Genomic DNA, 23729 nt, shown 5'->3' on the forward strand with positions numbered 1-23729 from the left:
AGACCGAGGTAACTTACATGAGTAAGGGGCATATATTTGTGAGGATTTAATAGGCAGAATTATTGAGCCACCAATGTGCAAAGGTAGTGATGGATACCAGCGAGGTACTGAAATTTACCTGTTTTAATAAATATATTAATAAACAATAAAAAAGAAAATGTTATTGGCTTTACATTCCACTAACTACTTTTATGCTTTTCAGAGATGCTGAGGTGCTGGAATTTAGTCCTGCAGGAGTTCTTTTAGATGTCAGTAAATCTGACACCTGAGCACCTTCAAATACCAATGGACTGAGCCAGGAATGAACATGCCACGTTGAGGTCAGAAGGCCAGCATCTTAACTATCTGACCCACTCAGCCCAGCTATTAATAAACAGATACACAAGTTGAAAGCTAGAAAAACAGCTGGAATTGACAAGATTTCTAGAGATATTGGAGATATTAGTACTTATTTGATTAGTGTTTGCATGAAGGAGCTATACCAAATGAATGGATAATTATAGGCCAGTAGGACTGACATGTAGTATGTAAGCTCTGGGAAAGCATTCTTTCCGTTTATAATAGACATGTTTTCAAAATTACTAACTGGTTTGATAGAAGGCATTTAAAAAGGTTATTAACATAAACAACCTCCAGGATTCCAGCAAGATATAGCAGATATTTTAGATTCAGGAGGTTCAACAAGATATAGTAGATAATTTAGATTCAGGAGGTCAAATGAACTGTATCACTACGGACCTAGGATGGATCATGGTAGACTACCAATGAAAATTAGGGCTATTGGACTGGATGAAAGAGTGATTGAATAGATGGCTACATTTCTAGAAAATAGAACTCAGAGAATTAGAGTAGGTGAAAGATTATCTTATCCAGTAATGATTAAGATTATATATATATAAATTATTCGAGTAAAGACCTGGAATAACAGATATTACTTTTTGTGGATGATGCCATACTGTGTAGAGTAACAGATAAATTACAGGATTGTGAGCGATTGCAAAAAGATCCGACAATGTCGTAAGATTTAAAGGGGCCTAACATCTAGGTCATTGGCTCAGATAATGGTATGTTGTTAAACGCGGTGAAAAAATAGATAGAAAGTTTCACCAAGAGAAAAATTCCTCTCAGTTTCAATTACTGTGTTTATGGAGTGAAAGTACCCACACCAAGAAAACCAACACCATCAACCGACATCCATCCTTACCAGGTCCATGCCGCATAAACAATCTTGTCTGAGAAGCATATAATACAAAAAGCTAATAAATTACTTCCAATTCATCAAAACATTCACAGAATCGCACAACCCAACTGAAATCCAGATACCTTCCTCTGCTGCTGGCTAAAAAACTGATGAAAGAAAATCACTCTAGACTGCAAATCTGAAATGAAAAATGGACTGGAAAGACCTCCAATGAATGGAGATCAATCATCAACACTACGCAGCACCCGCCCAGATTTCATCTTCCCCTGAGAGTATAGGTCCCACTAAACAGGTGCGCACTGGTCACTGGCAATGGATATTTTGGGCATATAGCCTTCTCCAAAGCATCAACTGCAAGGGAAGAATTCCAGACAATGTGACAAATCACCTTCAGGTGCAAACACAGAGCCTTCTCTGCGACAATCGGCGATCGTCTGACAGCATCAACAACGGCTATTCAGTGGCTGCAACAACTAAACGTCCTAGTTCACTTCAAATGTTTCATCTGGTAATTTATGTATATTTCTCCCCATTGGTATTCTTATCTTATCATGGTGGTGGGGCTGAAGGGATCAAACGATCCTGAGAGCTATGCCAGCAACAGCTTAGCTTTTGATAGGACGTTCCAAGCTGGACTGGCCGAAGGTGATGATCTATTTTTGCTATTTTGCTTTACGTCGCACCGACACAGATAGGTCTTATGGCAACGATGGGATAGGAAAGGCCTAGGAATGGGAAGGAAGCAGCCGTGGCCTTAATTAAGGTACAGCCCCAGCATTTGCCTGGTGTAAAAATGGGAAACCACGGAAAACCATATTCAGGGCTGCCGACAGTGGGGTTCGAACCTACTATCTCCCGCATGCAAGCTCACAGCTGCGCGCCCCTAAGCGTATGGCCAACTCGCCCGGTATGATGGATACAAATGTCACATCATTCACAAAGGAAAGATAACTGACCCTATCAAAATCAGCTCAGGTGTTCGCCACAGTTGCGTCCTCTCTCCTACATTGTTCTCACTCATGTTAGATCCAGTAATGAGGAAGGCAGTGGAGGGCGAAAAGAGAGGTATACAGTGTGAGGAAGACAGCTTCCTTGAAGACCTACACTTCCCTGATATATGCCTATTGTCCGAGAACTTTGAAGATATGAAGGGAAGGCTGTTGAAGTCAGAACAAGAAGCAGCAGCTGTCGGGCTTAAAATAAATGCTGCAAAGACAAAGGAAATAAGAATCAATGGAACCAGCTCATAATATCTGGTAAACAAATATAAGAACTTAGTTCCTTTGACTAACTTCGAGCACAACAGAAAGACTGGTGGCACAGTGGAAAACATCAAGGCTCAAATCCAGAAAGGAAATAGCTTATTTGTTCTACTACACCATAATTAAAAGAGCATCAACCTCTCATATAAAACCAAGATCTGTCTTCTCTATACAAATGTGAAGTCTGTTCTCCTATATGGCTCTCAATTATGGAATGTCACTAAACAAATCACACACAAACTCCAAGTGTTCATGAATCTGCCGTCTATAGTATATCATCAATATAAGATTGCCTGAAGTGATCACAAATGAAAACCTGTGGAGAAAAACCAACCAGAAATAAGGGGGGGGGGGGGGAAAGTGGGGCATTAAGGAAACAGGACAGACCAGTTAAAAAGTCAATCTTAAAATGGAATCCAAAAGGGAAAAAGAAGTGTGGAGGACCTAGGAACACTTAGAGGCAAGCAGTTAGAGAGAAACTGAATGGAATTGCAAAAAAATGTTATAAAGTAAAAGACCTGACAGCAGAATATACCAAATGGAGTGATTTCCTGAATGCTCTCTGCTCCACAAGGAGAAATAAAAATTTGATTAGATTAAGATTTGGAGGCCCACCATCAGAAATGTTCATGGATAAGATTTCCCTTCCTTCAGACTAAAGTCAGTCCCAAAGATGTGAGGAATGTACTATTCAAAAGGGGAAAAAGAAGAAGACAATATATGGGTGCCATCAATGTGGGACAGATTCAAGTTTCAAGTACTGCTCACACATGACACCGGACATGAACCAGGGTCCTAATACTATTATGACCTGACAAAATAACAGTTCAAAGTGTGCATTTTGTAAGTACAGTGATGCAACTTTCACCATAATTAAAGCAAAAAATATAATCTCAGACGAAGCGGCTATCAAACATGCAAGGGCATACAACATAACATAGGCAAAAGCATCTTAGAATTTCTGACATTAAGTTTCATTTCACAAATCTTTCATTAATAAGGGACTTACATAATGTCACTAGTTTAGTACCCTGTCTTTTAAATTTTTGTTTAATGAACGAATGACAGAAATGTGAAATAAATAGAACAAACCTAGAACCCGATGATGACTGCCATGGATTATTTTCATTAAATGAAAGACCAGAAACTTTCTTCTTTTTCTTCTTTTTCTTCTCCGATTGCTTCTTTTTTCCTTCATCCCTATCTTCAGCAGTGTAATCTTCATCACTTTCAACCTACAACATACAAACACTGTGTTGTAAGTGAACAAAGACATCCTCCAGTACAAAATATACAATACATACTTAGATTAACTTGATTATCAAGTCTAATCTGTGCTGATCAAACAGACAATAGAATTTTACAGCTGGTTAACTTCACCACGTATGTATTCTTTTAATGCTATGCACCCAGATTATACAAAATGGCATCACTCCCCTGCGCTGGTATGATTTAGACTCTCAGGAAAAATCACCATTCTGTTAGTTTTTTAGAATGAATGAACAAATGCATGGCCCAAAGGTCCCTTGAAAGGCCAAGGCTTCCTGTACAGGGAGTGTTCAGAAAGATTGCCACTGCAAGGATGCCTCACTAGTGCTTGCTGTGATTTGTTAATTTCATTCTGTTTTGAGATGGAAGCCATTATTTCTCAGTGTCAACTCAGTTAATATAACAAGTTTTCCAGTCTGTCAATACACTAATTATAATAGTTAGAACACTATAACATGCTTGTAAAATATACACCTGAAACACTGTAACATATCTGTAAAAACAATACAATAAATGTAAGTTTTAACTGTTCTAATTAGTGTATCCACAAACTGAAAACTTAAAAGTTAACTTTCATTATCTACACTTTTTTAATAACACTACTCAGCAGTTTAGTCAGAAATCTATCTACTTGAACATACTGTGTCCACGTTCTTTCCACTGCTGTCTGTCTTTCACCATCTTTGACCACTATTTGCTGCCACTTTCACCCCACACCTATTTCCCCTTAATCATCGAAACTCATTTGGCTACATCAGAGGTATTTGCCAGTTTGTGCAATATTTCATTATTTGCAACTCTCTGAAAGTGATGCTCAGTATACTTATGTGCATCTTCCTCTGGTAGATATTGATGGTTGATCATTCTTACTCTGCAAATGTCCAAGATGAGCATCTATACAGTAGAACTGAGAATATGCAAGTCTCCATGGCTTTAAATCTGTGTCAACAGTTTATTCCTTAGTCCATTATAATGAATTTGAGACCCCAGAATACCCGCCAAGCAGATGTTTATCTCCTTTTCTGAATTCTATTTGAATTACAAGATATTGAAATCATTCCGTATTGATGGTTTTCACTTTACAAAGGATTTTCCTTTGTAAAGTTCTATTTGAAGGCAACCAGTTGTCCCAAGAATGCAACGTTCAGAGACATACTGTATTTTTGGTGTACTTACTCGTATATCAGGATCTCCTGTGCATTGGTCATCAGTTTGGTGTTTGTGTTCTGTGCCACACCAAGTTTGTCCTTGTGTTACACCATTCTAACGTCACTCTCGAGGCAATGTCCCGAACGTATCAATTTGTAATATTCCCAACCATGACATATCTTTAGCTTCTCTTTGACAGATGGCGTCTCATGCCATCAATATCTGACAAAGCATTTCTCTCTTGTGACACTCTTTGCCTTCCGCTCTCTGTGAGAGACAACAATGTCTGATGTGAGGAAGGTGAAAATGTTAAACTACAAAATGCTTGCACTAGATTTTGTGTGGTTTATCAAATGGATTTATCGTCCACCCTACGTGACTCTCTGCTCACAGTCGATGATTTTGATTATATAGAATCTGCTGGTTCTATTCTTCAGGATGTACAGTATTTATTTAGATTTTTGGTTTGCTGTAGTTATGCTGAACTCGTGTACTGAGCCGCTGTTCTACAGGATTTTAAATTTTCATTTGCTGTAGGTTTTATTTGCTTCTCTTGTGTGCATTTGTTTTTCATACAAATTATTCAATATGTGGGAACGGAAAATAGCTCTGTGTGAATGGTGTGTGTTTGCCTGTTGTTCTGAATTGAGATCCTACGCTATATTTCTTCGTGGTTATGACTGGCTGAGCTTGTATTAGTGTTGATGTTGCGTTAACGCTAATGTTGTGTAATTCATGTTCGCCCTTGGAGAGGTGATATGAATATGTCATCTTAAAAAAAAAAAAATGGATAAAGGTCATGATCATAACTGGATGAGCCTATCTATTGTGCAGCAATCCTTGGGTTATGGTAAGTTTTAATCAACCTCGTGGGCCAGTGATCTTATTTATCATGCAGTACGAGTTTTCTCGTAACGTGTCTTGATAGTAATATTCATTTTGTCCTGCACACACTTGGCTTCTACATCGTGCGTGAGTAAGTTGGCGTGGATCTATTTGTTTGAATATATGTTATTTTGCCATATCTCACAGGTGTCTATTTAACACCACCCTTATTTTTCCTTTTACAGTGGAACCTCGACTCTTCGTTTTTGGAGGGTCCACGGAAAAAAAAACCGTACAATACGGGAAATTTGTGTATGAATGAACCATCAACAATTTGGCTAAACATTAAAAAAAGAAATATGTATACTTTCATCTTACAAACACCCCTAAACCAAACTACAGCCCCAACGGACCTTCCGCCTACCAGATAATCGTACGAGTGAACCTGGAACCAGTCCCGGCCAGGAATCGAACCCGGGCCCACCAGGTGAGAGGCAGGCAAGTTAGACAGCGGGGCCGGCTTCAAACATTAATTACCGGTACGCGACTTAAAAATCATGAAAATGTACATTCAGTTTTACCGGGGAAACTTCGTCAGTTTCCTCTGAAAACTTTTTTCAGTTCAGCAACTTTGATCACCCAAACTCTTTGAAAAATCTAATACCTGTAACGCCAAGCCAAACAACAATCGACCACAAGTAGTTTTTAATTCTCCAATCTAATAAAATACAACACATTAGATACAAAAGCTCCCAACATGATGGCAAAATCCCTTTTTTTTAATCTTCCACTGTAATATGTGTAACATGAATTAAAGCTACCCTAAATAATTGGACATATTTATTGTGTATGGGAGATTATCTCCAACTATCATCCATTGTTTGAATTGCCGATAATTAGTGTGACCAAGCACGTCTGCATATCTAAGACTGTTATCTGCTATTGTTATGTCAATAGCTTCGATACTTCTCATTCGCTTAATAAGCAAATCAATTGAGCGCGCGTGCGCAGATCTCTCTTGAACTGTGCGCTGTGCTGTTTTTTTCCTTCGACGCAAAGCGAGTCAGTTAATTGCCGTGAGTATGCTCACCGCAGTCAGTTCTTGTTCCTAGCTTCAACAGGGCGGACGTTTGCCATCTCGTGAAGAAGACCGTTAAGATGAAAGAACTTGTTGTGGGACAAGTCCTTGATCCCGGAATTACCTAGGTGTTAAAAAGGGTTTACCTACAAATTGATGTTTGCTATGATAACCATATATTGGGTTATGCATGTGAATGTAAGTGAACTAATTAGCTGGTCACCTAGGATGTGCATTTGTAAGTAATCAACTTTTATTTCTGAATTTAGCCAACAGTTACGGGATCGACATTTACTATCTCCATCCTGACATCACATTGTGTATATTAAATTCTACATTTAACAGAGCTTGAAGCCTCATCATGTGAATTGTGTTAGCGGAATGTGCCATGAATATATTCTTTCGTGGCAGGATTACTGCTTGTCATACTGTATCCAATGTTGTGTAAAACTAAAGGGGACATTTTTGAGATCTACACAGACATTGTTTCACTATATCTGGACATATGATTCTTCCTTGTAAACGACTACAGCTGAAAATTATGAATTGAAGGTGAGGACAGATAGGCCGCAATTTTAATATAAGGTATAATGAACATGTTAGTGCGTCAAAATATGACAGATTCTCGGCATTCGGTTCTCATATGGTCGATACCAATCATACATTCACGGACATAAAACAAGACCTTCAAATTCTCCATTTATGTAAGAAAGGAAATCTATTGAATATTTTGGAAAACATTTTTATAAATACTGATCAGAAATGCAACCCGATTTATAATCTGAATGAAATATCGGAGGAAATCAATATACCTTTTCGAGGAGTTAATCAATAAATTCTTTACGGGAAGGCGCGTGAGTAATGCTTTACCTTACACATCCCCCCTTATATCAAACTACCCTCAACCTCCCCTCCTAGTCAGTCCTCGACAACCTTCGAGGACGTCACTCAGTTAGCTTTAACACTTGAGGAGGAGTGGTCGATGTAGGAAGGGCAAGGAGGAGAGCGACCAGATGGGCACTCAGTTTACATTTCAATTTCATTTTTTCTTCAGTTCACTCATACTTTTTCCTTTTTAGGCCCATACTGTCAACACATAATCAAGTTCAACTTCCGTCATCAGCATAACTCCACCTTCACCTAATCAAGAAAGCTATTTTAATGTGGCATTATCATCACACTATTTTATGTACAATATGCATATAATTTTATTCGCACAGCCTCTCATGTTTTATAATTGGGCAATTCTATGCATATAACAGCATTTTAATGTTTTAACTGGACTTCATGCTTCATATTATGTTCATGCTGCACCATTTTAACATTCAAGATTGACAAGACGCCAACATGCCACGACACAAGATCTAAAGACTTTTTATTTACTTATTTTAACGTGTCCTCACCTTATTTTCAATGTTTGTATGTGTGACCTCAGATGTCCCATAAGAGGACGAAACATGTATCACGAGTATAGTCTAATGTAATCTTTTCAATAAAGACAATTACAGTATTGTAAAGGTGGAATTATAAATTTAAATTTTCACAAGTTGTTATTGATCTTCAGTCATGTACAGAATGTCAACAAGCAAGTTGTTTTTGTCATCGTCGTTAGTCTCGTGCAACTCTTGTGCAGCAGAAGATCCAACAAGAGTGGATGGTATCTGCTGTGTGTGGGAAACTGATTGTTACTTTGGTGGAGGATAGTGTGTATGGTATATGAGTTGCAGGTTGTCAGGGACAGTAAGAACACCCAAACCCCAATCAAGGGAATTAAGGGGAATCCCCAACCCAGATACGAAATCAAACCTGGGACCCTCTGAACCAAAGGTCACTACAGTGACCATTGAGCAAAAGAGCTGGACAGATCATAGCCCAGGAACTTCTAGTATTTTTCTTTTTTTTTGTTTTACGTCACATCGACACAGATAGGTCTTATGGTGACAATGGGACAGGAAAGGTGTAGGAGTGGGAAGGAAGAGGCCTTGGCCTTAATTAAGGTACAGCCCCAGCATTTTCTTGGTGTGAAAATGGGAAACCACGGAAAACCAACTTCAGGGCTGCCGACAGTGGGGCTCAAACCCACTATCTACCGAATACTGGATACTGTTCAACAACAATAAAGGAGTTTTAATTTAATCCACCTATTCAATACTTTTATTTTCACTTATAGTGGTTACATAAATAGACTCACAGTTAAACGGGACATGTTTCGCCCTCAATTAAGGGCACCTTCAGCCTAAAAACAATCAAGAGTACAACTAATATTAAAAGTGGAAGCTAAAAATTTTAGCCAGTTATTAAAATTCGGGACATAAAAATGTGAAAAAATGATAGAATATGTAAAGATGCTAAAGTAAAAACTGTCAATGATTAAACTAAAATCTTGTCGGAGACTAAAACTTCTTCCATTAAAATTCCAATTAAAACAGTTCATTTAAAATGTTAGTGGAAAACCAAAGTGGTAATAATATAAAGCCAACAACATGAGGGCGTGAACATAAGCATAAACATGATTGTCATAAATATAATATGTCCAAGGCCGCTGATGAAATTCGTCGGCATGAAGTGAGACAGAAGCATCAGTTGGAAAATTGTAAGTGGCCCTTAGCACCGTAGGTAATACTAATGGCTGAAACCTTGCCAGAAAATGGCAGAAGATACTGAAATAATGTTTTATGTTAGTTGAAGGTTGTTATTTGTTATCTACTGTTGTGTTGGTCGTTGCCCTTCTGTTGGCTCTGAGTCAGACTCAGACTCAGATGCTTCTGTCTCACTTCATGCTGACGAATTTCATCAGCGGCCTTGGACATATTATATTTATGACAATCATGTTTATGCTTATGTTCACGCCCTCATGCCGTTGGCTTTATATTATTACCACTTTGGTTTTCCACTAACATTTTAAATGAACTGTTTTAATTGAAATTTTTAATGGAAGAAGTTTTAGTCTCCGACAAGATTTTAGTTTAATCATTGACAGTTTTTACTTTAGGATCTTTATATATTGTAACATTTTTCACATTTTTATGTCCCGAATTTTAATAACTGGAAAAACTTTTTTAGCTTCCACTTTTAATATTAGTTGTACTCTTGATTGTTTTTAGGCTGAAGATGCCCTTAATTGAGGGCCAAACATGTCCCATTTAACTGTGAGTCTATTTATGTAACCACTATAAGTGGAAATAAAAGTGTTGAATAGGTGGATTAAATTAAAACACCTTTATTGTTGTTGAACTGTAAATTTTCAATACGGACCAAAAATGAGATTTATAACATGTAATACTGGATACTGGCCGCACTTAAGCGACTGCAACTATCAAGCTCAGTACTTCTAGTTTTATATGGAATCCAAACCATAGGGAAGTGATTTTCCTTTTAAAAAATTCACATGTATTTCTCGGGTTCCAACCCCAGCCACCTTAGTGATGATGATGATGATGATGATGATGATGATGATGATGATGATGCTTGTTGTTTAAAGGGGCCTAACGTCAAGGTCATCGGCCCCTAATGGTACGAAATGAGACGAAATGTTATGACAATTTAAAAGTCCAAAATCCTCCACTGACAAGAATTGAAAGCTTGAGGACGAAGAATGAATGGATGGATGGATATAAATTTAAAACGATCAGTGGAACTGACCCACAGTGCCTCACATGCACAGAAGCTGGCACAAAACAATAGTATTACTGACCAAGGGACTGCTTCTGTAGCACGATGCTGAATCAATTATGCTTGTAGTCGAAACGGGTCCAAAATCCCGGTCATCGGCCCCTCGTTAATGGTACTTATCGCTAGGAAAGTATAACCATGCTATTTGTCATTTGGTGGTAATAATCAAAAGTAGTGCAGACTTGCGGTATTCCACACATTATGGTACTATTCACAGGTAGTGTAATGCGCACATGTAACACAGACCTATGGTGTTTCGCACATTGCGGCGCTATTTACAGGCAACGCAAACCTATAAAGGCAACGCAAACTATGACGTTCCTCACATAAGTGGACCAACCACAGGGACCTGAACTATCCCGTGGTATTCCTCACATAGTGGGAACCAATCACAGGCAAGGCAGAACCATGGTGTCGCTCATCCCATGGTGTTGCTCATATAGGGGTACGAATCACAGGTACTGTAAAACCCTCATCCTGATTCACACACAGTTGCTACTAATCACAAACCTACTGCGTACCTAACATAGTGGTAATACGCGCAAGTAAATGCGACCCATGGTGTTCCCTGCGTGATGGTACTAATTACAAGCAGTCTGATGGTTCTAATTTGATCATCCCTTGGTCACCCCTTTTAGTCACCTCTTAGGACAGGCAGGGGATACTGCGGGTGTATTCTACATGTGCGTCCCCCACCCGCAGGGGGTACTATGTTTGGACCGCGAGAGGTATTTTATTTCCCTCAAGTCTGCCGGCAAGCCGGTTAGGACCCCCCTATCTGCCACGTGGGAGTATCACCTCTCCCCCTGCTACGCCAGTGTAGCAGGTTCGTGGCTACCTTAGTGAGAAGCCTGTGACAATTTCAGTAAGCTATCATGCCCCCAACACGCTATGCGTAAACCTACAGACCTTACGTTTATATGAGAACTTCAAAACTAACAAAACATTTCTCTGCCAACTGCTCACAAAAAATATTTCATTTAATATTAGGTCAGTAACATCTTCCAGCTCAACAAAATTCCTTTATATTTTTGAACTCCAACCACAATCATTAATTTCTAACTTAAAGAAAATTCAAATACACAAGACTGGATAACAACAGTCCACACTGAATATTAGATGGACATTTGAGATTTTTTTAAACCCATAACGATACATTCATAACATATAAACTTCATTATGGTTCTGTATTGAACTGAGATAACAAAGTTAAGATTCCAGTAACGTTCCACCTTTTCAATACAAATTTAAGTTGTAAAAGATGTTGTCTACATTTATTTATTTACGGGACCGGTTTCAACTTATACAAATGTCATCACCAGCCTAAATCACTAAAAAGAGCAAGTACATAATAAATTTTATACATATAAAGATACATAATATCATACTTCATTTTCACAAATAGAACTAACAGTTACGTAAAAATTATAAACTTGGCGTGTTTTGAGACACATAATAGTCCTATGCCATACAATCAAATCTTGTTATGTATTTTGTGAATCGTTGATTGTGTGAAAGTCTTTAGAAGTTTCGCGTATTGAATGTTGAATTAAAATAATGTGCACAGAGCAAATACATGTTAAACCTATTGTGCTTTACATAAAAGGGCACATAACACCTTGAGTCATTTTCACAATTATAGAACTCAACAAATATTTTATTGAAATTACAAACTATAACTGTGAAAATGAAGCAAGGTGTGTAATGCACGATAGGTTTAACATGTATTTGTTCTGTGCACATTATTTTAATTCAACATTCAATATGTGACACTTTTCAAGACTTTCACACAATCAACGATTCACAAAATACATCACAAGATTTGTTTGTACGGCATAGGACTAGTATGTGTCTCAAAACTTGCCAAGTTCATAATTTTAATGTAACTGTTAATTCTATTTGTGAAAATGAAGTATGATGTTATGTATCTTTATATGTATAAAATTTAGTATGTACTTGCTCTTTTAGTGATTTAGGCTGATGACATTTGTATAAGTCGAAATCGGTCCCATAAATAAATATATGTTGTAGACAACATCTTGTACAACTTACATTTGTATTGAAAAGGTAGAATCTTAACCTTGTTACATTTATAAGCACAAAGGAACTGTGTCTGTATGGAGGATTATAAAAGAACCTATCAACTTACCATCTTTTTCCTCTTTTTTTTCTTCTCTGAGCCAGAATCCTAAAAGAGAAAGTCTCTCTTTATTTGAATGTTTACAAGAAGTAGGGAAAAAAAAAAAAAAGCATGCACACAAATCAATCTTCTTATGTAATGCACATCTGACATTATTGAAATATAAGAAAAGCCAGTTTCAAACACTGTTTGACTCCTTTTCAAACATTTTTTTTTTTTTTTAACTTGTTGCTAGTGGCTTTACGTCGCACTGACACAGATAGGTCTTATGGCAACGATGGGATAGGAAAGGCCTAGGAGTTGGAAGGAAGCGGCCGTGGCCTTTAATTAAGGTGCAGCCCCATTTGTCTGGTGTGAAAATGGGAAACCACGGAAAACTATCGTCAGGGCTGCCGACAGTGGGATTCAAACCCACTATCTCCTGGATGCAAGCTCACAGCCGCACACGTCTAACCGCATGGCCAACTCACCCGGTAACATCAAAATATTAAACTGCACTATATGATACTGCAACCCTCATCACAATACGCCAAACTGCTTACACATTTCCAAACAAATGCAATCAGCTCACAGAGTCAGTGCACGAGAGAAAGTGGCATTGTGTGTTTCAGCAGTCCACAGAGCTGCTTGTAAGATGGCGAAAAGGTTGGTGAGGGTGAGATTGGGGGGAGGGGGGCAGCGCCAAACCAGAATTCAGCTCTTGAAAACATTCAATGTAGCAATAAAAGATAAATATAAATAATGAAAAGGAACAAACAAGTGTCACATTACATCAGAGAGAGAGAGAGAGAGAGAGAGAGAGAGCGAGAGCGAGAGAACATGTAAAGCAACACACAACAGGATAAACACAATCACACGTCAATGTGGAAAAAGGAAGCAAAAGAAAAAAAACATGAGTTGACAATCTCAATGTGTTCATACGCCACCATTCTCAAATTCGAGACGTGTTTTTTAAGTAAGAGCCGTTTGAAAATAACTACACAACGAAAGACAATTTTCAAACACTGCATTTATTTGCATATTCTACATACTTTATTCTATTTTTCAACATAGCCACAAAGTTTATTTAGACACTTATCATATCTTACAACTAATTTTTGAATACCCTCTTCATAGACACTTGCCGCCAGTTCCGATAACCAAGAGTTCTTGATCTTGCACTGGTACAGAGTCTGTTTGGCCTATACCTTTACAGGTGAACATTTTGTTCTTGTACAGATTTGAGTGTTCGATGACGTTTTTGACTCGTTATGCCGAAGAAAGTGACGACATGTTGAGTCAGATCGTAACAGGAGACGAAACATGATGGATTTCGCATATCACGCCTGAATCGATGCATGGAATGGAGATACACACACATTCGCCTGTAAAGGTGAAGGCCAAACAGACTGTCCCAGAGCAAGAACTCTTGGTTATCGGAGCAGGCAGCAAGTTTCTATGAAGAGGGCATTAAAAACTTTGTTGTAAGGTATGATAAGTGTTTAAACAAACTTGGCGGCTATGTTGAAAAATGGAGTAAAGTATGTAGAAACTGAAAATAAATGTGGTGTTTGAAAAACGTCTTTTGTTGTGTAGTTATTTTCAAACAGCCCTTACTTGAAAAACATGCCTTGTAGATAGGCTGTCTCATTGTCAACCCCAATTCTTCAGCATCCATTTCTTCTCAGCTTCTGAGGAGCTCTTTTCAGCTTCCAGCTTCATTAGGAGGGTGGTCTTCAACACTCATTGCGGGGCCATCGTGACAGATCTTCAATCTTGATGTGGGAAGTGTAGGATAAGAACAACGCCAGATAAGCATAGGAAAAGAGAAGAGAAAATGGATGAAGTTGAATCCTCAAAGGGTCAAGCACATACAAACCGGCACATGCATATTTTACCTGTTTTCAAGCATTTACTTGACTTTTATGTGAATTAATGGTACCAACTAGACTTCTTGCAAGAGTTTTCCAGGCACCTAGTTCTTGCTAAGAAATTTGTACAAAAAAAAAAAAGTGTAAATAAATTAAATCTAGCAAGTGGTTATGTTCTTTTTTTAAGCCTGGAAGGAAGCATGCTAGCTTAGTTAATTGCAGGTATGCTGATGTCTGAGGGGGGGGGGGGGGAGAGAGAGAGAGAGAGAGAGAGCACGTGTGTGCATGTGTAAAATTTAATATATGTAGTATCAGATGAGTCAACAGCTTTGAAATACAACATAATAAAAGCACTTATTTCACGCACAAAACTTGTATAAAATACAATTAAATATAACCATTTATTTTTCAACATAACATTTATATGTAAATATAGGTAGAAGGAAACGACAAAATTTTACATAGATGGTAGCCTATGCAAAAATCAATTGGGTCCTAATAAGACAAGAATTTGTGCTCGTAGCACTTGTATTTGTGGACTTGCTCAGGATAATCTCGTCTGATGCTCCCGCTGAGGTATGACTGCGTATTATCAGAAGAAAACCCTTCAGATTTTACAGCCATTTCCTCATGCATCTCATTGTGATAATACAATGCTCACCGTCTTCATTCTCAGCAGAGACAAAGTTACTGAAAACTGGGACTGGAAGTGTATGAAAGTGTGGGTTGGGTTGTACTTTTGAGGGAATCCTAGAATATGAGATTGTATGCCATTTTTTCCTGCTGATATCACTCATATTGATGAGGAAAGAAATAAAAAGGCACCGCTGTTGTCCTTCGGTTCAGGTAAACCACTGAGAAATCAAAAGACATACGTTTGTTTTCTTTTTGTCCATTCACGAAGTATTTCCTCACAATTATAACACGCAATTGGCCAGACCAATTTCTTAACCTGATCGCGAGGGAAATTTCAAAATAGGGTTCTATATGCAAGTCTCAAAAATCATGAAATACTGTGCCTTTGATGTTGAAGTGTGTAGCAGCCATATATATAAAACAAAATGTATCAGGATTATTTTTACATTTATGCCTACTTAAAGAGGCTATGATCCTGTCAAAAAACAGGAAAGGTGTTTTTAATCAGATAAAGCTTTATGTTTAACACTGTTACAGCTGGAGCGGTCATTCTGACCATTAGCCAATTTCAAGGTAATTCCACGCTTGTATTTTTTATGCATGTGGTTGAGCTTTTGTAACTTTTTGTCATTTTGGATTTTGCACATGCACGACAAAAATTTCACCAGTGGATGATAAAGGAACACAAATATTGTTATACCTATGAAGGCCAAAGGCGGCCCTTCTGACCACTTCACTTCCTTGATACGCTGAGCTCTATTCTGTTCACTGCTTACTTCCTGTGATATATTTAAAAGTCGTGCCAAAGGAGTGTACAAGGTAACTAAATGGTATGCCTCCAGCAGTTGTTGCCAGTGTACAAGTTAGTGCCTGTCTCTTTTGTAGCATAGTGCATAACAATGGCTCAGTGGTAAAAACTTACTTCTGTTCAATTATTAGCATGAATTCTTACTTCCATCACTTAACCCACAACATGTTCACAACCATACCATAACTAGGAGACTCATAACACTCACTTTTAATGCAGAAACAATTATTATTATTATTATTATTATTACTGTACCGGGCGGTACACCTCTACGCCGCAAATTTAAATCTTCCGCCAATAAATCCTCCTCTACCGGAGAAACTGTGAACTTTTAGAACTGTATTAATTCATGAGTTTTCTCAGAAGAGGTCTCTACTATAAATTTTGGGATTACAAAGTTGTCTATACTGTGTGGATTTCAACGTGTTTTGTTTTCTACTATCAAGAAGTGTGGACATTCGCTCACAGATGTCTCTACCAAAAACTATGATCATGCACCCTGGTGCGAAGTGATGGAACTTTTCTTGAAAGTTTTCCTATAACTAAATTTCGTTCTTTCATTTGTAGGTTGACAATATAAAGCTTTCCTCCTGTTTTGAACTTAGTCAATCAGTAATTTCTGTAATTAATTTTCCACCTATCAGAGATTTCTTCTTCGAATTTCCATGTGTAACTCTTAGCTACCCAATAAAGTTGAGTGGGTGTGTCTTTATTATTCATGAAAGGTCTCGAATCTTCCACGTGGGTTTAAAAACTGCTGATTTTCTCGGCTCGTCGCCACTTCAACAACATCTAGCTTAGTGTATGGAAGTATAGCAGGGCGGGTAGCGCCTCTTTCTTCGGGCAGCAGCTCTTCAACAAGGTAATGGCCGGTTAACATATTTCTTTTTCCTTGCTAGCTCAGCAGTTTAACCCGCGGGGCAGGTCCCAAACCTTTAATATGTAACCTTTACCTTAAAACATGTAAATCTTTTCCATCTTTGTAAAACTTCATATATCTTTAAATGTAAATCGGGGATAGAGAGTGCTTTACCCTCTCGAGCTGCCCATCATTTTGACTTGAGGTGATTATGTTTTCGTAACTGATTTCTAATCTTTCCAAATTTGTTAAAATTTTATTATACAAGTCACCTATATAGTGTGGGAATAGCCCCTGTGTACCAGCTTAGCGCCACTTAGGTTTTAACAAGCTTTCATGTAGGAGTACAAGTTCTCGCCTCCATTCTATCTTGTATTTTGGGCCATTAATTTAACCCGTTTTGTTTTCCGTCCTGAGAAGGCCCAGTAGATTGGGTACGAGATACCCCTGTTTAATTCTAGTAAGTTGTGGCAAGTGATCGCAATGTATGGTATGGCCTTGAATAGGCTTGAAAGATTGAGAGCAGATCAGCTATTTCTGGTATTTTGAAAGGTGCCTCGGGGAGGCGTGACATTTAGATTACTGGGAGCAAGTGCTCCATTGTATTGAGGGAATTTCAGCCCTTTTCTAAAATATATGGTTGTGAGCTGAGAGCTCAGATTGTTAAACTTTGGGGCTCGTAGCCCAGGATTTGTAAAGACCCCTTAACTTGTACTTTCGTTTGTAAAATTACATTGTACCTGATATTTTTGTTATGTCACCTAGTGAAAATTGTTAAACCTGGTTGCCTATTGAAAATATAACCTTTATTTAAATTTTAAATTCATCTTTCGGACTTGTAGTTAGACCCATTCCAGCCCGCACCTTCTTTCACCTCTGCTGATCCACCAAAACACGGTAATAATAATAATAATAATAATAATTATAATTATAATTATAATTATTATTATTATTATTATTATTATTATTATTATTATTATTATTATTATTATTATTTAATCTTAAGCAGCACCTATGGGCTTCTGGACTTTCTAATGCATTTACATTTACCTGAGCGACACAATACTACAGGATAAAACTTAAAATAACCGACTCGGCGCCAGCACATTTAATAATACTCAACCTAAACATAGCATGAGACTAATACATCTTACCAGGGTGGGTCATAGGCTGACAATATCCTGACTTGCTTACCTAACCTGATCACCTGTTGAACAGAAATGGTACAAGGATATACTGGCTAGTTTATACTCCCTTCTCAAAACTTACACTGTATACATATGGAACATGCCAACATTCACCTTCATATCATATAACATTTAAAACACATTCTTCCATCACTATACAAAATAGACCATTGAATTTGAACGAAATAATCACTAAAATTAAACTAGCTGGTGCAATGACCTTGCTAGGAAAGTGTAACATTTGAATTTTCTCCATCCGTTACTTCTCACAGAACACACGTTAACTTACACTGTACACGTTTTACAAAATAAGGTACCTTCTTCTTAGCTGTAATATGTACACAATCTGGTTAGTGGGAACCACTGCCACATGACCTGCTACAGCACACAGGAATAAAACCCTGTCATGAAAATGATGCACAGGAATTGATAACTTTAATCTTTCAATGTTTAAATGAACTCATACCTATATACAACATGAACACTTGGCGGAAGAACTGTACATATAAATCCTTCTTATGTGTTTTGAATTCACACTTCTCTGGACAGCCTGAAGCTCACAACTTATCCCCGAAGTAATGAGTGCACTCTTACATACTCCACTCGAAGTTGAGGTTAGATACCCTCATGCCTCGCCACATTCGACGATAATGTAGTGAACACTAACTTGAAATCAAGTTCATGGTCAGAGACCATGGCAAATACATAATCACAGTATGAAGTTAACTAGCTTAGCACTTCGCAGCACCATTCAGCAGATGTCGCAGTAACACCAAAATCAATCAGATGTCCTAGTCAAGACCAATGCACTCCCAACGATCCAGCCACTAAATAAAATTTCTCAGACACAGGGTTCTCCCATCAGCCATCACCTCCTACTCTTGCATTTTTCTCCCTGTGAGTTCCCAATGATCCAGCCACTAAATAATTTCCCAGACACAGGGTTCTCCCACCAGCCATCACCTCCTACTCTTGCATTTTTCTCTCTGTGAGCTAATCACTACATTGTATTCTCTTCACATGTGGCATGCAGTTACCAAAATACTGATGCTACACACTGGCATACTTTCACCCTGAAAACTGTTGGGTGATCTGCATCATGTTGGACAAACCAACCAGTTACCCAAATTTCCTTATATTTAGCTCTCTTGACTAATAAAGATTCCTAACTTCTGGTGTCACAGAATGTCACCAATTTGGCATGGTATTCTTACAATGAAATAAATAATGCTTATAATATATTAATTAATAAATAAATCTATAATGTGGGCATAAATAATGGTGTAATTACAAAACTGACTCCTTCACATGGGGTTAAGACTGTGTACAGTTACAAAGCTAGGAGAAAACAAATCAGGTGGTGATGATACATTATCAGATGTAGAAATAATGACACACACAGTTCCTCCTACAACTTGCCATGATCAATCTTGCAACAGAGGATGATTCCTTAGCAGCGCACAACCTATTTGAAGAGAAAGCGGATGAGGTAGGAGAGGTCATGAACTTAGGTCTCTTCCATTTATATCAGCGGATCAGTTATGTAATACAGATAGTATCAACAGCACTGTGAACTCTCTTGGAAGGATGGCTTCAAAGAATGTACTGAAAGAGGCAGCATGGCCTTCATCTCATGCTAAGCGTTTCTACCCCTTCTATTAGTTTAATGTTGCATTAACACACTGAAGGTTTCCGGCAACACGAAGATGGAAATGAGCTAGGATTGGGAAGTTAGCGACCGTGCCCTTAGTTAAGGTACAGCCCCAGCATTTGCCTGGAGTGAAATTCGAAAACCATAGGAAACTATCTTCAGGGCTACTGACAGTGGGATTCAAACCCACCATCTGCCAAATGCAATAATGCTAAGTGTAATGTAGAGACTAATATCAACGTTAGTGCTAGACATTTATTCACTGATACATCCATGTTGAAACATGTATAGACATGTATAGAGACTGAGGCTTGTAGACAAAGGATAACAAATGGTCTATAAAGAATTGGATGCATTTATCGCTTGGCTATATACTTATAGAACTAATAAAACTTACTAGTCTTGCCATAGACCATATATGATTGTGTTTATGGGATCCCACTGTCTTCACTAATACTATGGTAAGAAATAGTCCAAGAAATTCTGAGGTATGTGTGCTTCAATCTCCCTACAACTAGGTCCACTCATTTGTAGACAAATAAATTTACTTGAGCATCTACTATTTGGAATAGATTTACTGAGAATTGTTATGCGTCCTATAAAGCAGAAGCGAATGTCACTGAATAACTCTTCCCCAGTAAAGCTCAGTGCAGATGCACACAGTACATGGCCAACAAGCCAGATAAATTTGCTATAAAATTCTGGCTACTGTTGATACTAAGTATGTGTGTAATGAGTTTTCTTATCTTGAGTCACTGCCTGAAAATGCTGTCATGAAACTCACGGACCCCGACTTCAAGAAAGGGTGTAATGTGACCACCAACATCAGTAAATTTGGCTGAGAGACTGAAAGAGAAGCAAATGATTATTAATGAAACAGTCACATGAGGAAAGAAATCCTGGAGTCAATAAAAGACTGCTGCACTTCAGAAGAAAGATCGTACTACTCTCACTGTCTATGAACGAAAAGCAAACAAGAATGTGCTTCTGCTTAGCACTCTACACCCAAGCATTCAAGTCAGTGAAGAAAACAAGAAACTTACTAATAGAACTGAATTCTATAACAGAAAGTACGGCATGGATGTATTTTATCAAATGGTGCGTAAATAATCTTACTCTAAGAGGACTGGATCCTGAATTTTGAATTTTACAACGTACTTGATCTAGCATGGATAGTCTATAAGAAAATTACAGGACAGAGAATCTCTCAACATGATTATGTTCTTCAAGTAATATAAGAATCAAGATCTGATATTGTGAAGACAAGATCCCGAAAGACTGAACTCCCTGAACTTCAGCCTAAGATCCAAAGTACCTGTCATAAGCAGCAACGTCAAGCGAACTCCAACTGAAAAACCTCCGACACACGTTTCTTTTTATGCATATATTTGCGTAAGGTAATCAAGTGCATAAATTGTTTCTCACGTGATTGAACCAAGTCTCTAAACAAATAAAGACTACAGTCCACATAAATCATTTTATCATCTGATAAATTTGCCACAAAAACATTCAACTGTAAGTACGCCAACATATTCTATTGGAAATGAAGTAAAATGAACAACTGAATGGTGCATGCAAAATCAGGCTAACAATAATTTTCTTACATTAGAAAAAAAGACACAAAAGACACTTTCTCATTGATGGAAAAAACTATATATTTTCGGAGGATAAAATTAACACTTTTTGTTTTCATCTGAAAGAAGTAGCTTTATTTTTAACATTGACATACAACTTTAACCACTTTATTGATAATCACAACAGTGGGGGGGACAAATTATGTTCAGATACAGCCACTTAATTATAATCCAACCCATTGAAAAAAGGTTCCTCAAATGATAACTGATAATCGCCATAAGACCTATCTGTGTCGGTGCAACGTAAAGCAACTAGCAAAAAAAAAATTGATAACTGGTTATTGTCATGGGGTAGGTGCTGGGGGACTTGAAATAAGGTACTATCCTGACATTTCCCTTGAGGGAATGCAGAAAACCCAAGGTAAAACCACACTCAGGATAGCTATTATCAGCACCAGGATTCAAGCCTTGAATCTCTGAACATTGTAGCTCCTCAGTCCTCTTGTGGAGCATAAGCAAGCAAGCTCAGCTACGGAGGTGAGTGGAATACAAAATACTGGGCCAGAACGTGAAAACAAAAAATGCTTTTACCATTTTTCAACAACAGTATTAACTTCTGCGCATATTTACCGTCTCCATCCAAGCTTTTCTTTTCCCTCGGTTTGCCTCTATACGTAATGTAAGAATCACCACAAAACATTTTCCTTTTCTGCAGGGGTAGAAGAAAATAGAAAAAATTCAGTAGCCAGCCCCTTTTTAACAGGAGCCAGCACATTTTTCGCAAATATACATTACTAGCAAATGTACCCGTGCTTCGCTACGGCATTCTACATTGTAATTGAAATAATAACATTAAGTTATTTATTAGACCACCTAATCAATACAAAATCGTCTTGGATGATTTACATAAATTTGTTAGCTAATAGTGGTACATGTTTCGCCTTCCCTGAAGGCATCATCAGCCATAGTCTTAACCTTAAATTAAAAATAAGCGTCTAAATAACATGTAGTAATTAAATGAATTTTGAAATCTTGAAGAGATTTGAAGTAAAATAACATTAAAAATAACAATGATGGTTTGATAATACAATGTGATGAGATATAATAGTGGAAGTATTAACAAAATTAACATTAGAAGGCTGCTAAAATAAGTACAATGGATAAAACAACAGATTGTTATACAACAAGTAGTAAGATTGCATAAAAGTAAAGTTGATAGTCTGGCGGTTATAATTAGACGATGGCGAAAAATCGTATATAATCGAAGTAAAGAAGAGAGAATAAAAGTCAAAGTTAGTCGAGAGATCCGAAGTTAATCATGATCTTGAAGATAAAAGACGAAAGTCAGATGCATATGGTGAAGTTGTAGAACACGTTGAGGATATGAAGTTGGTGAATAAAAGTTGAAGAACAGTTTCAAATAGGATCACTATGGACCATCTCAAAATTTGAAGTGATGTTCAAATGTTGTAAATTGTGAGTTTGTAGATATTCTAGTTAAAAAAGCATATAAAAGTGGAATCATTTGACGGTGACAAAGATAGCTAGTAACATTATGAGTTAGAAGTATTTGCAACATTAGACTTTGCTACGTAGCAAGAAGACGACATCAGTGAATATATATAGATCGACATGCGATGTGTTACGTTATGTCCACATGAAAGGATACTTGTTTGACGGGTTACGATATCTCCCATGAGCGCTAGGCAGCTCCCGTGCAGAACTGAAACATCCAGTTCCAAGGTACGAAGAGCAATTACAGAATTCAAGACTACGAAACATGAACACAACTGCCTATTCCTCTCGTAGCATTTTTCAATTACCTGGCGCATACTGAAAATCTGATCCTGACAGCCTCTCTGTGGTCTGAAACCACACTGGTTTTCATCCAACTTCCTCTCAACGACTGATCGCACCCTCCCTTCCAGGATGCCAGTGAATACTTTGCCTGGTATACTAATCAATGAGATACCTCGATAGTTGTTGCAATCCTTCCTGTTCCCTTGTTTATAGATAGGTGCAATTACTGCTTGTGTCCAATCTGAAGGTACCTTACCAACACTCCACGCTAATTTTACTACTCTATGAAGCCATTTCATCCCTGCCTTCCCACTAAACTTCACCATTTCAGGTCTAATTTCATCTATTCCTGCTGCCTTATGACAGTGGAGTTTATTTACTATCCTTTCCACTTCCTCAAGCATAATTTCACCACAATCACTTTCCTCCTCCCCATGAGCTTGGCTGTTTGCAACACCACCATGATGATTTCCTTTTACATTGAGAAGATGTTCAAAATATTCCCTCCACCTCTCCAGTGATTCCCTGGGATCTATTATCAGTTCACCTGAATTACTCAAAACACTGTTCATTTCCTTTTTCCCTCCCCTCCTAAGATTCTTTATTACTGTCCAGAAAGGTTTCCCTGCTGCTTGACCTAGCCTTTCCACGTTATTACCAAAATCTTCCCATGACTTCTTTTTGGATTCAACAACTATTTGTTTCGCTCTGTTTCTTTCATCTACGTACAAATCCCTGTCTGCCTCGGCCCTTGTTTGGAGCCATTTC

At 37.9% G+C, this 23729-nt stretch overlaps 1 protein-coding gene across 1 annotated transcript in view; it reads right to left on the reverse strand.

Annotated features, from left to right (window-relative positions):
- The window catches only part of LOC136857786 (microtubule-associated protein futsch), a 468803-nt gene that overhangs the window by 291234 nt on the left and 153840 nt on the right, over positions 1-23729 (reverse strand). Inside the window, exons 6-7 of the mRNA XM_067136704.2 lie at positions 12606-12644; positions 3556-3698 (exon numbers count right to left, since the gene is read on the reverse strand). Coding sequence (XP_066992805.2) covers positions 3556-3698; positions 12606-12644 — 182 coding nt within the window. The remainder of the gene's footprint in view (positions 1-3555; positions 3699-12605; positions 12645-23729) is intronic.

Source organism: Anabrus simplex, chromosome 1, assembly GCF_040414725.1.
Source record: "Anabrus simplex isolate iqAnaSimp1 chromosome 1, ASM4041472v1, whole genome shotgun sequence".
NCBI classification, from domain to species: Eukaryota; Metazoa; Arthropoda; class Insecta; order Orthoptera; family Tettigoniidae; genus Anabrus; species Anabrus simplex.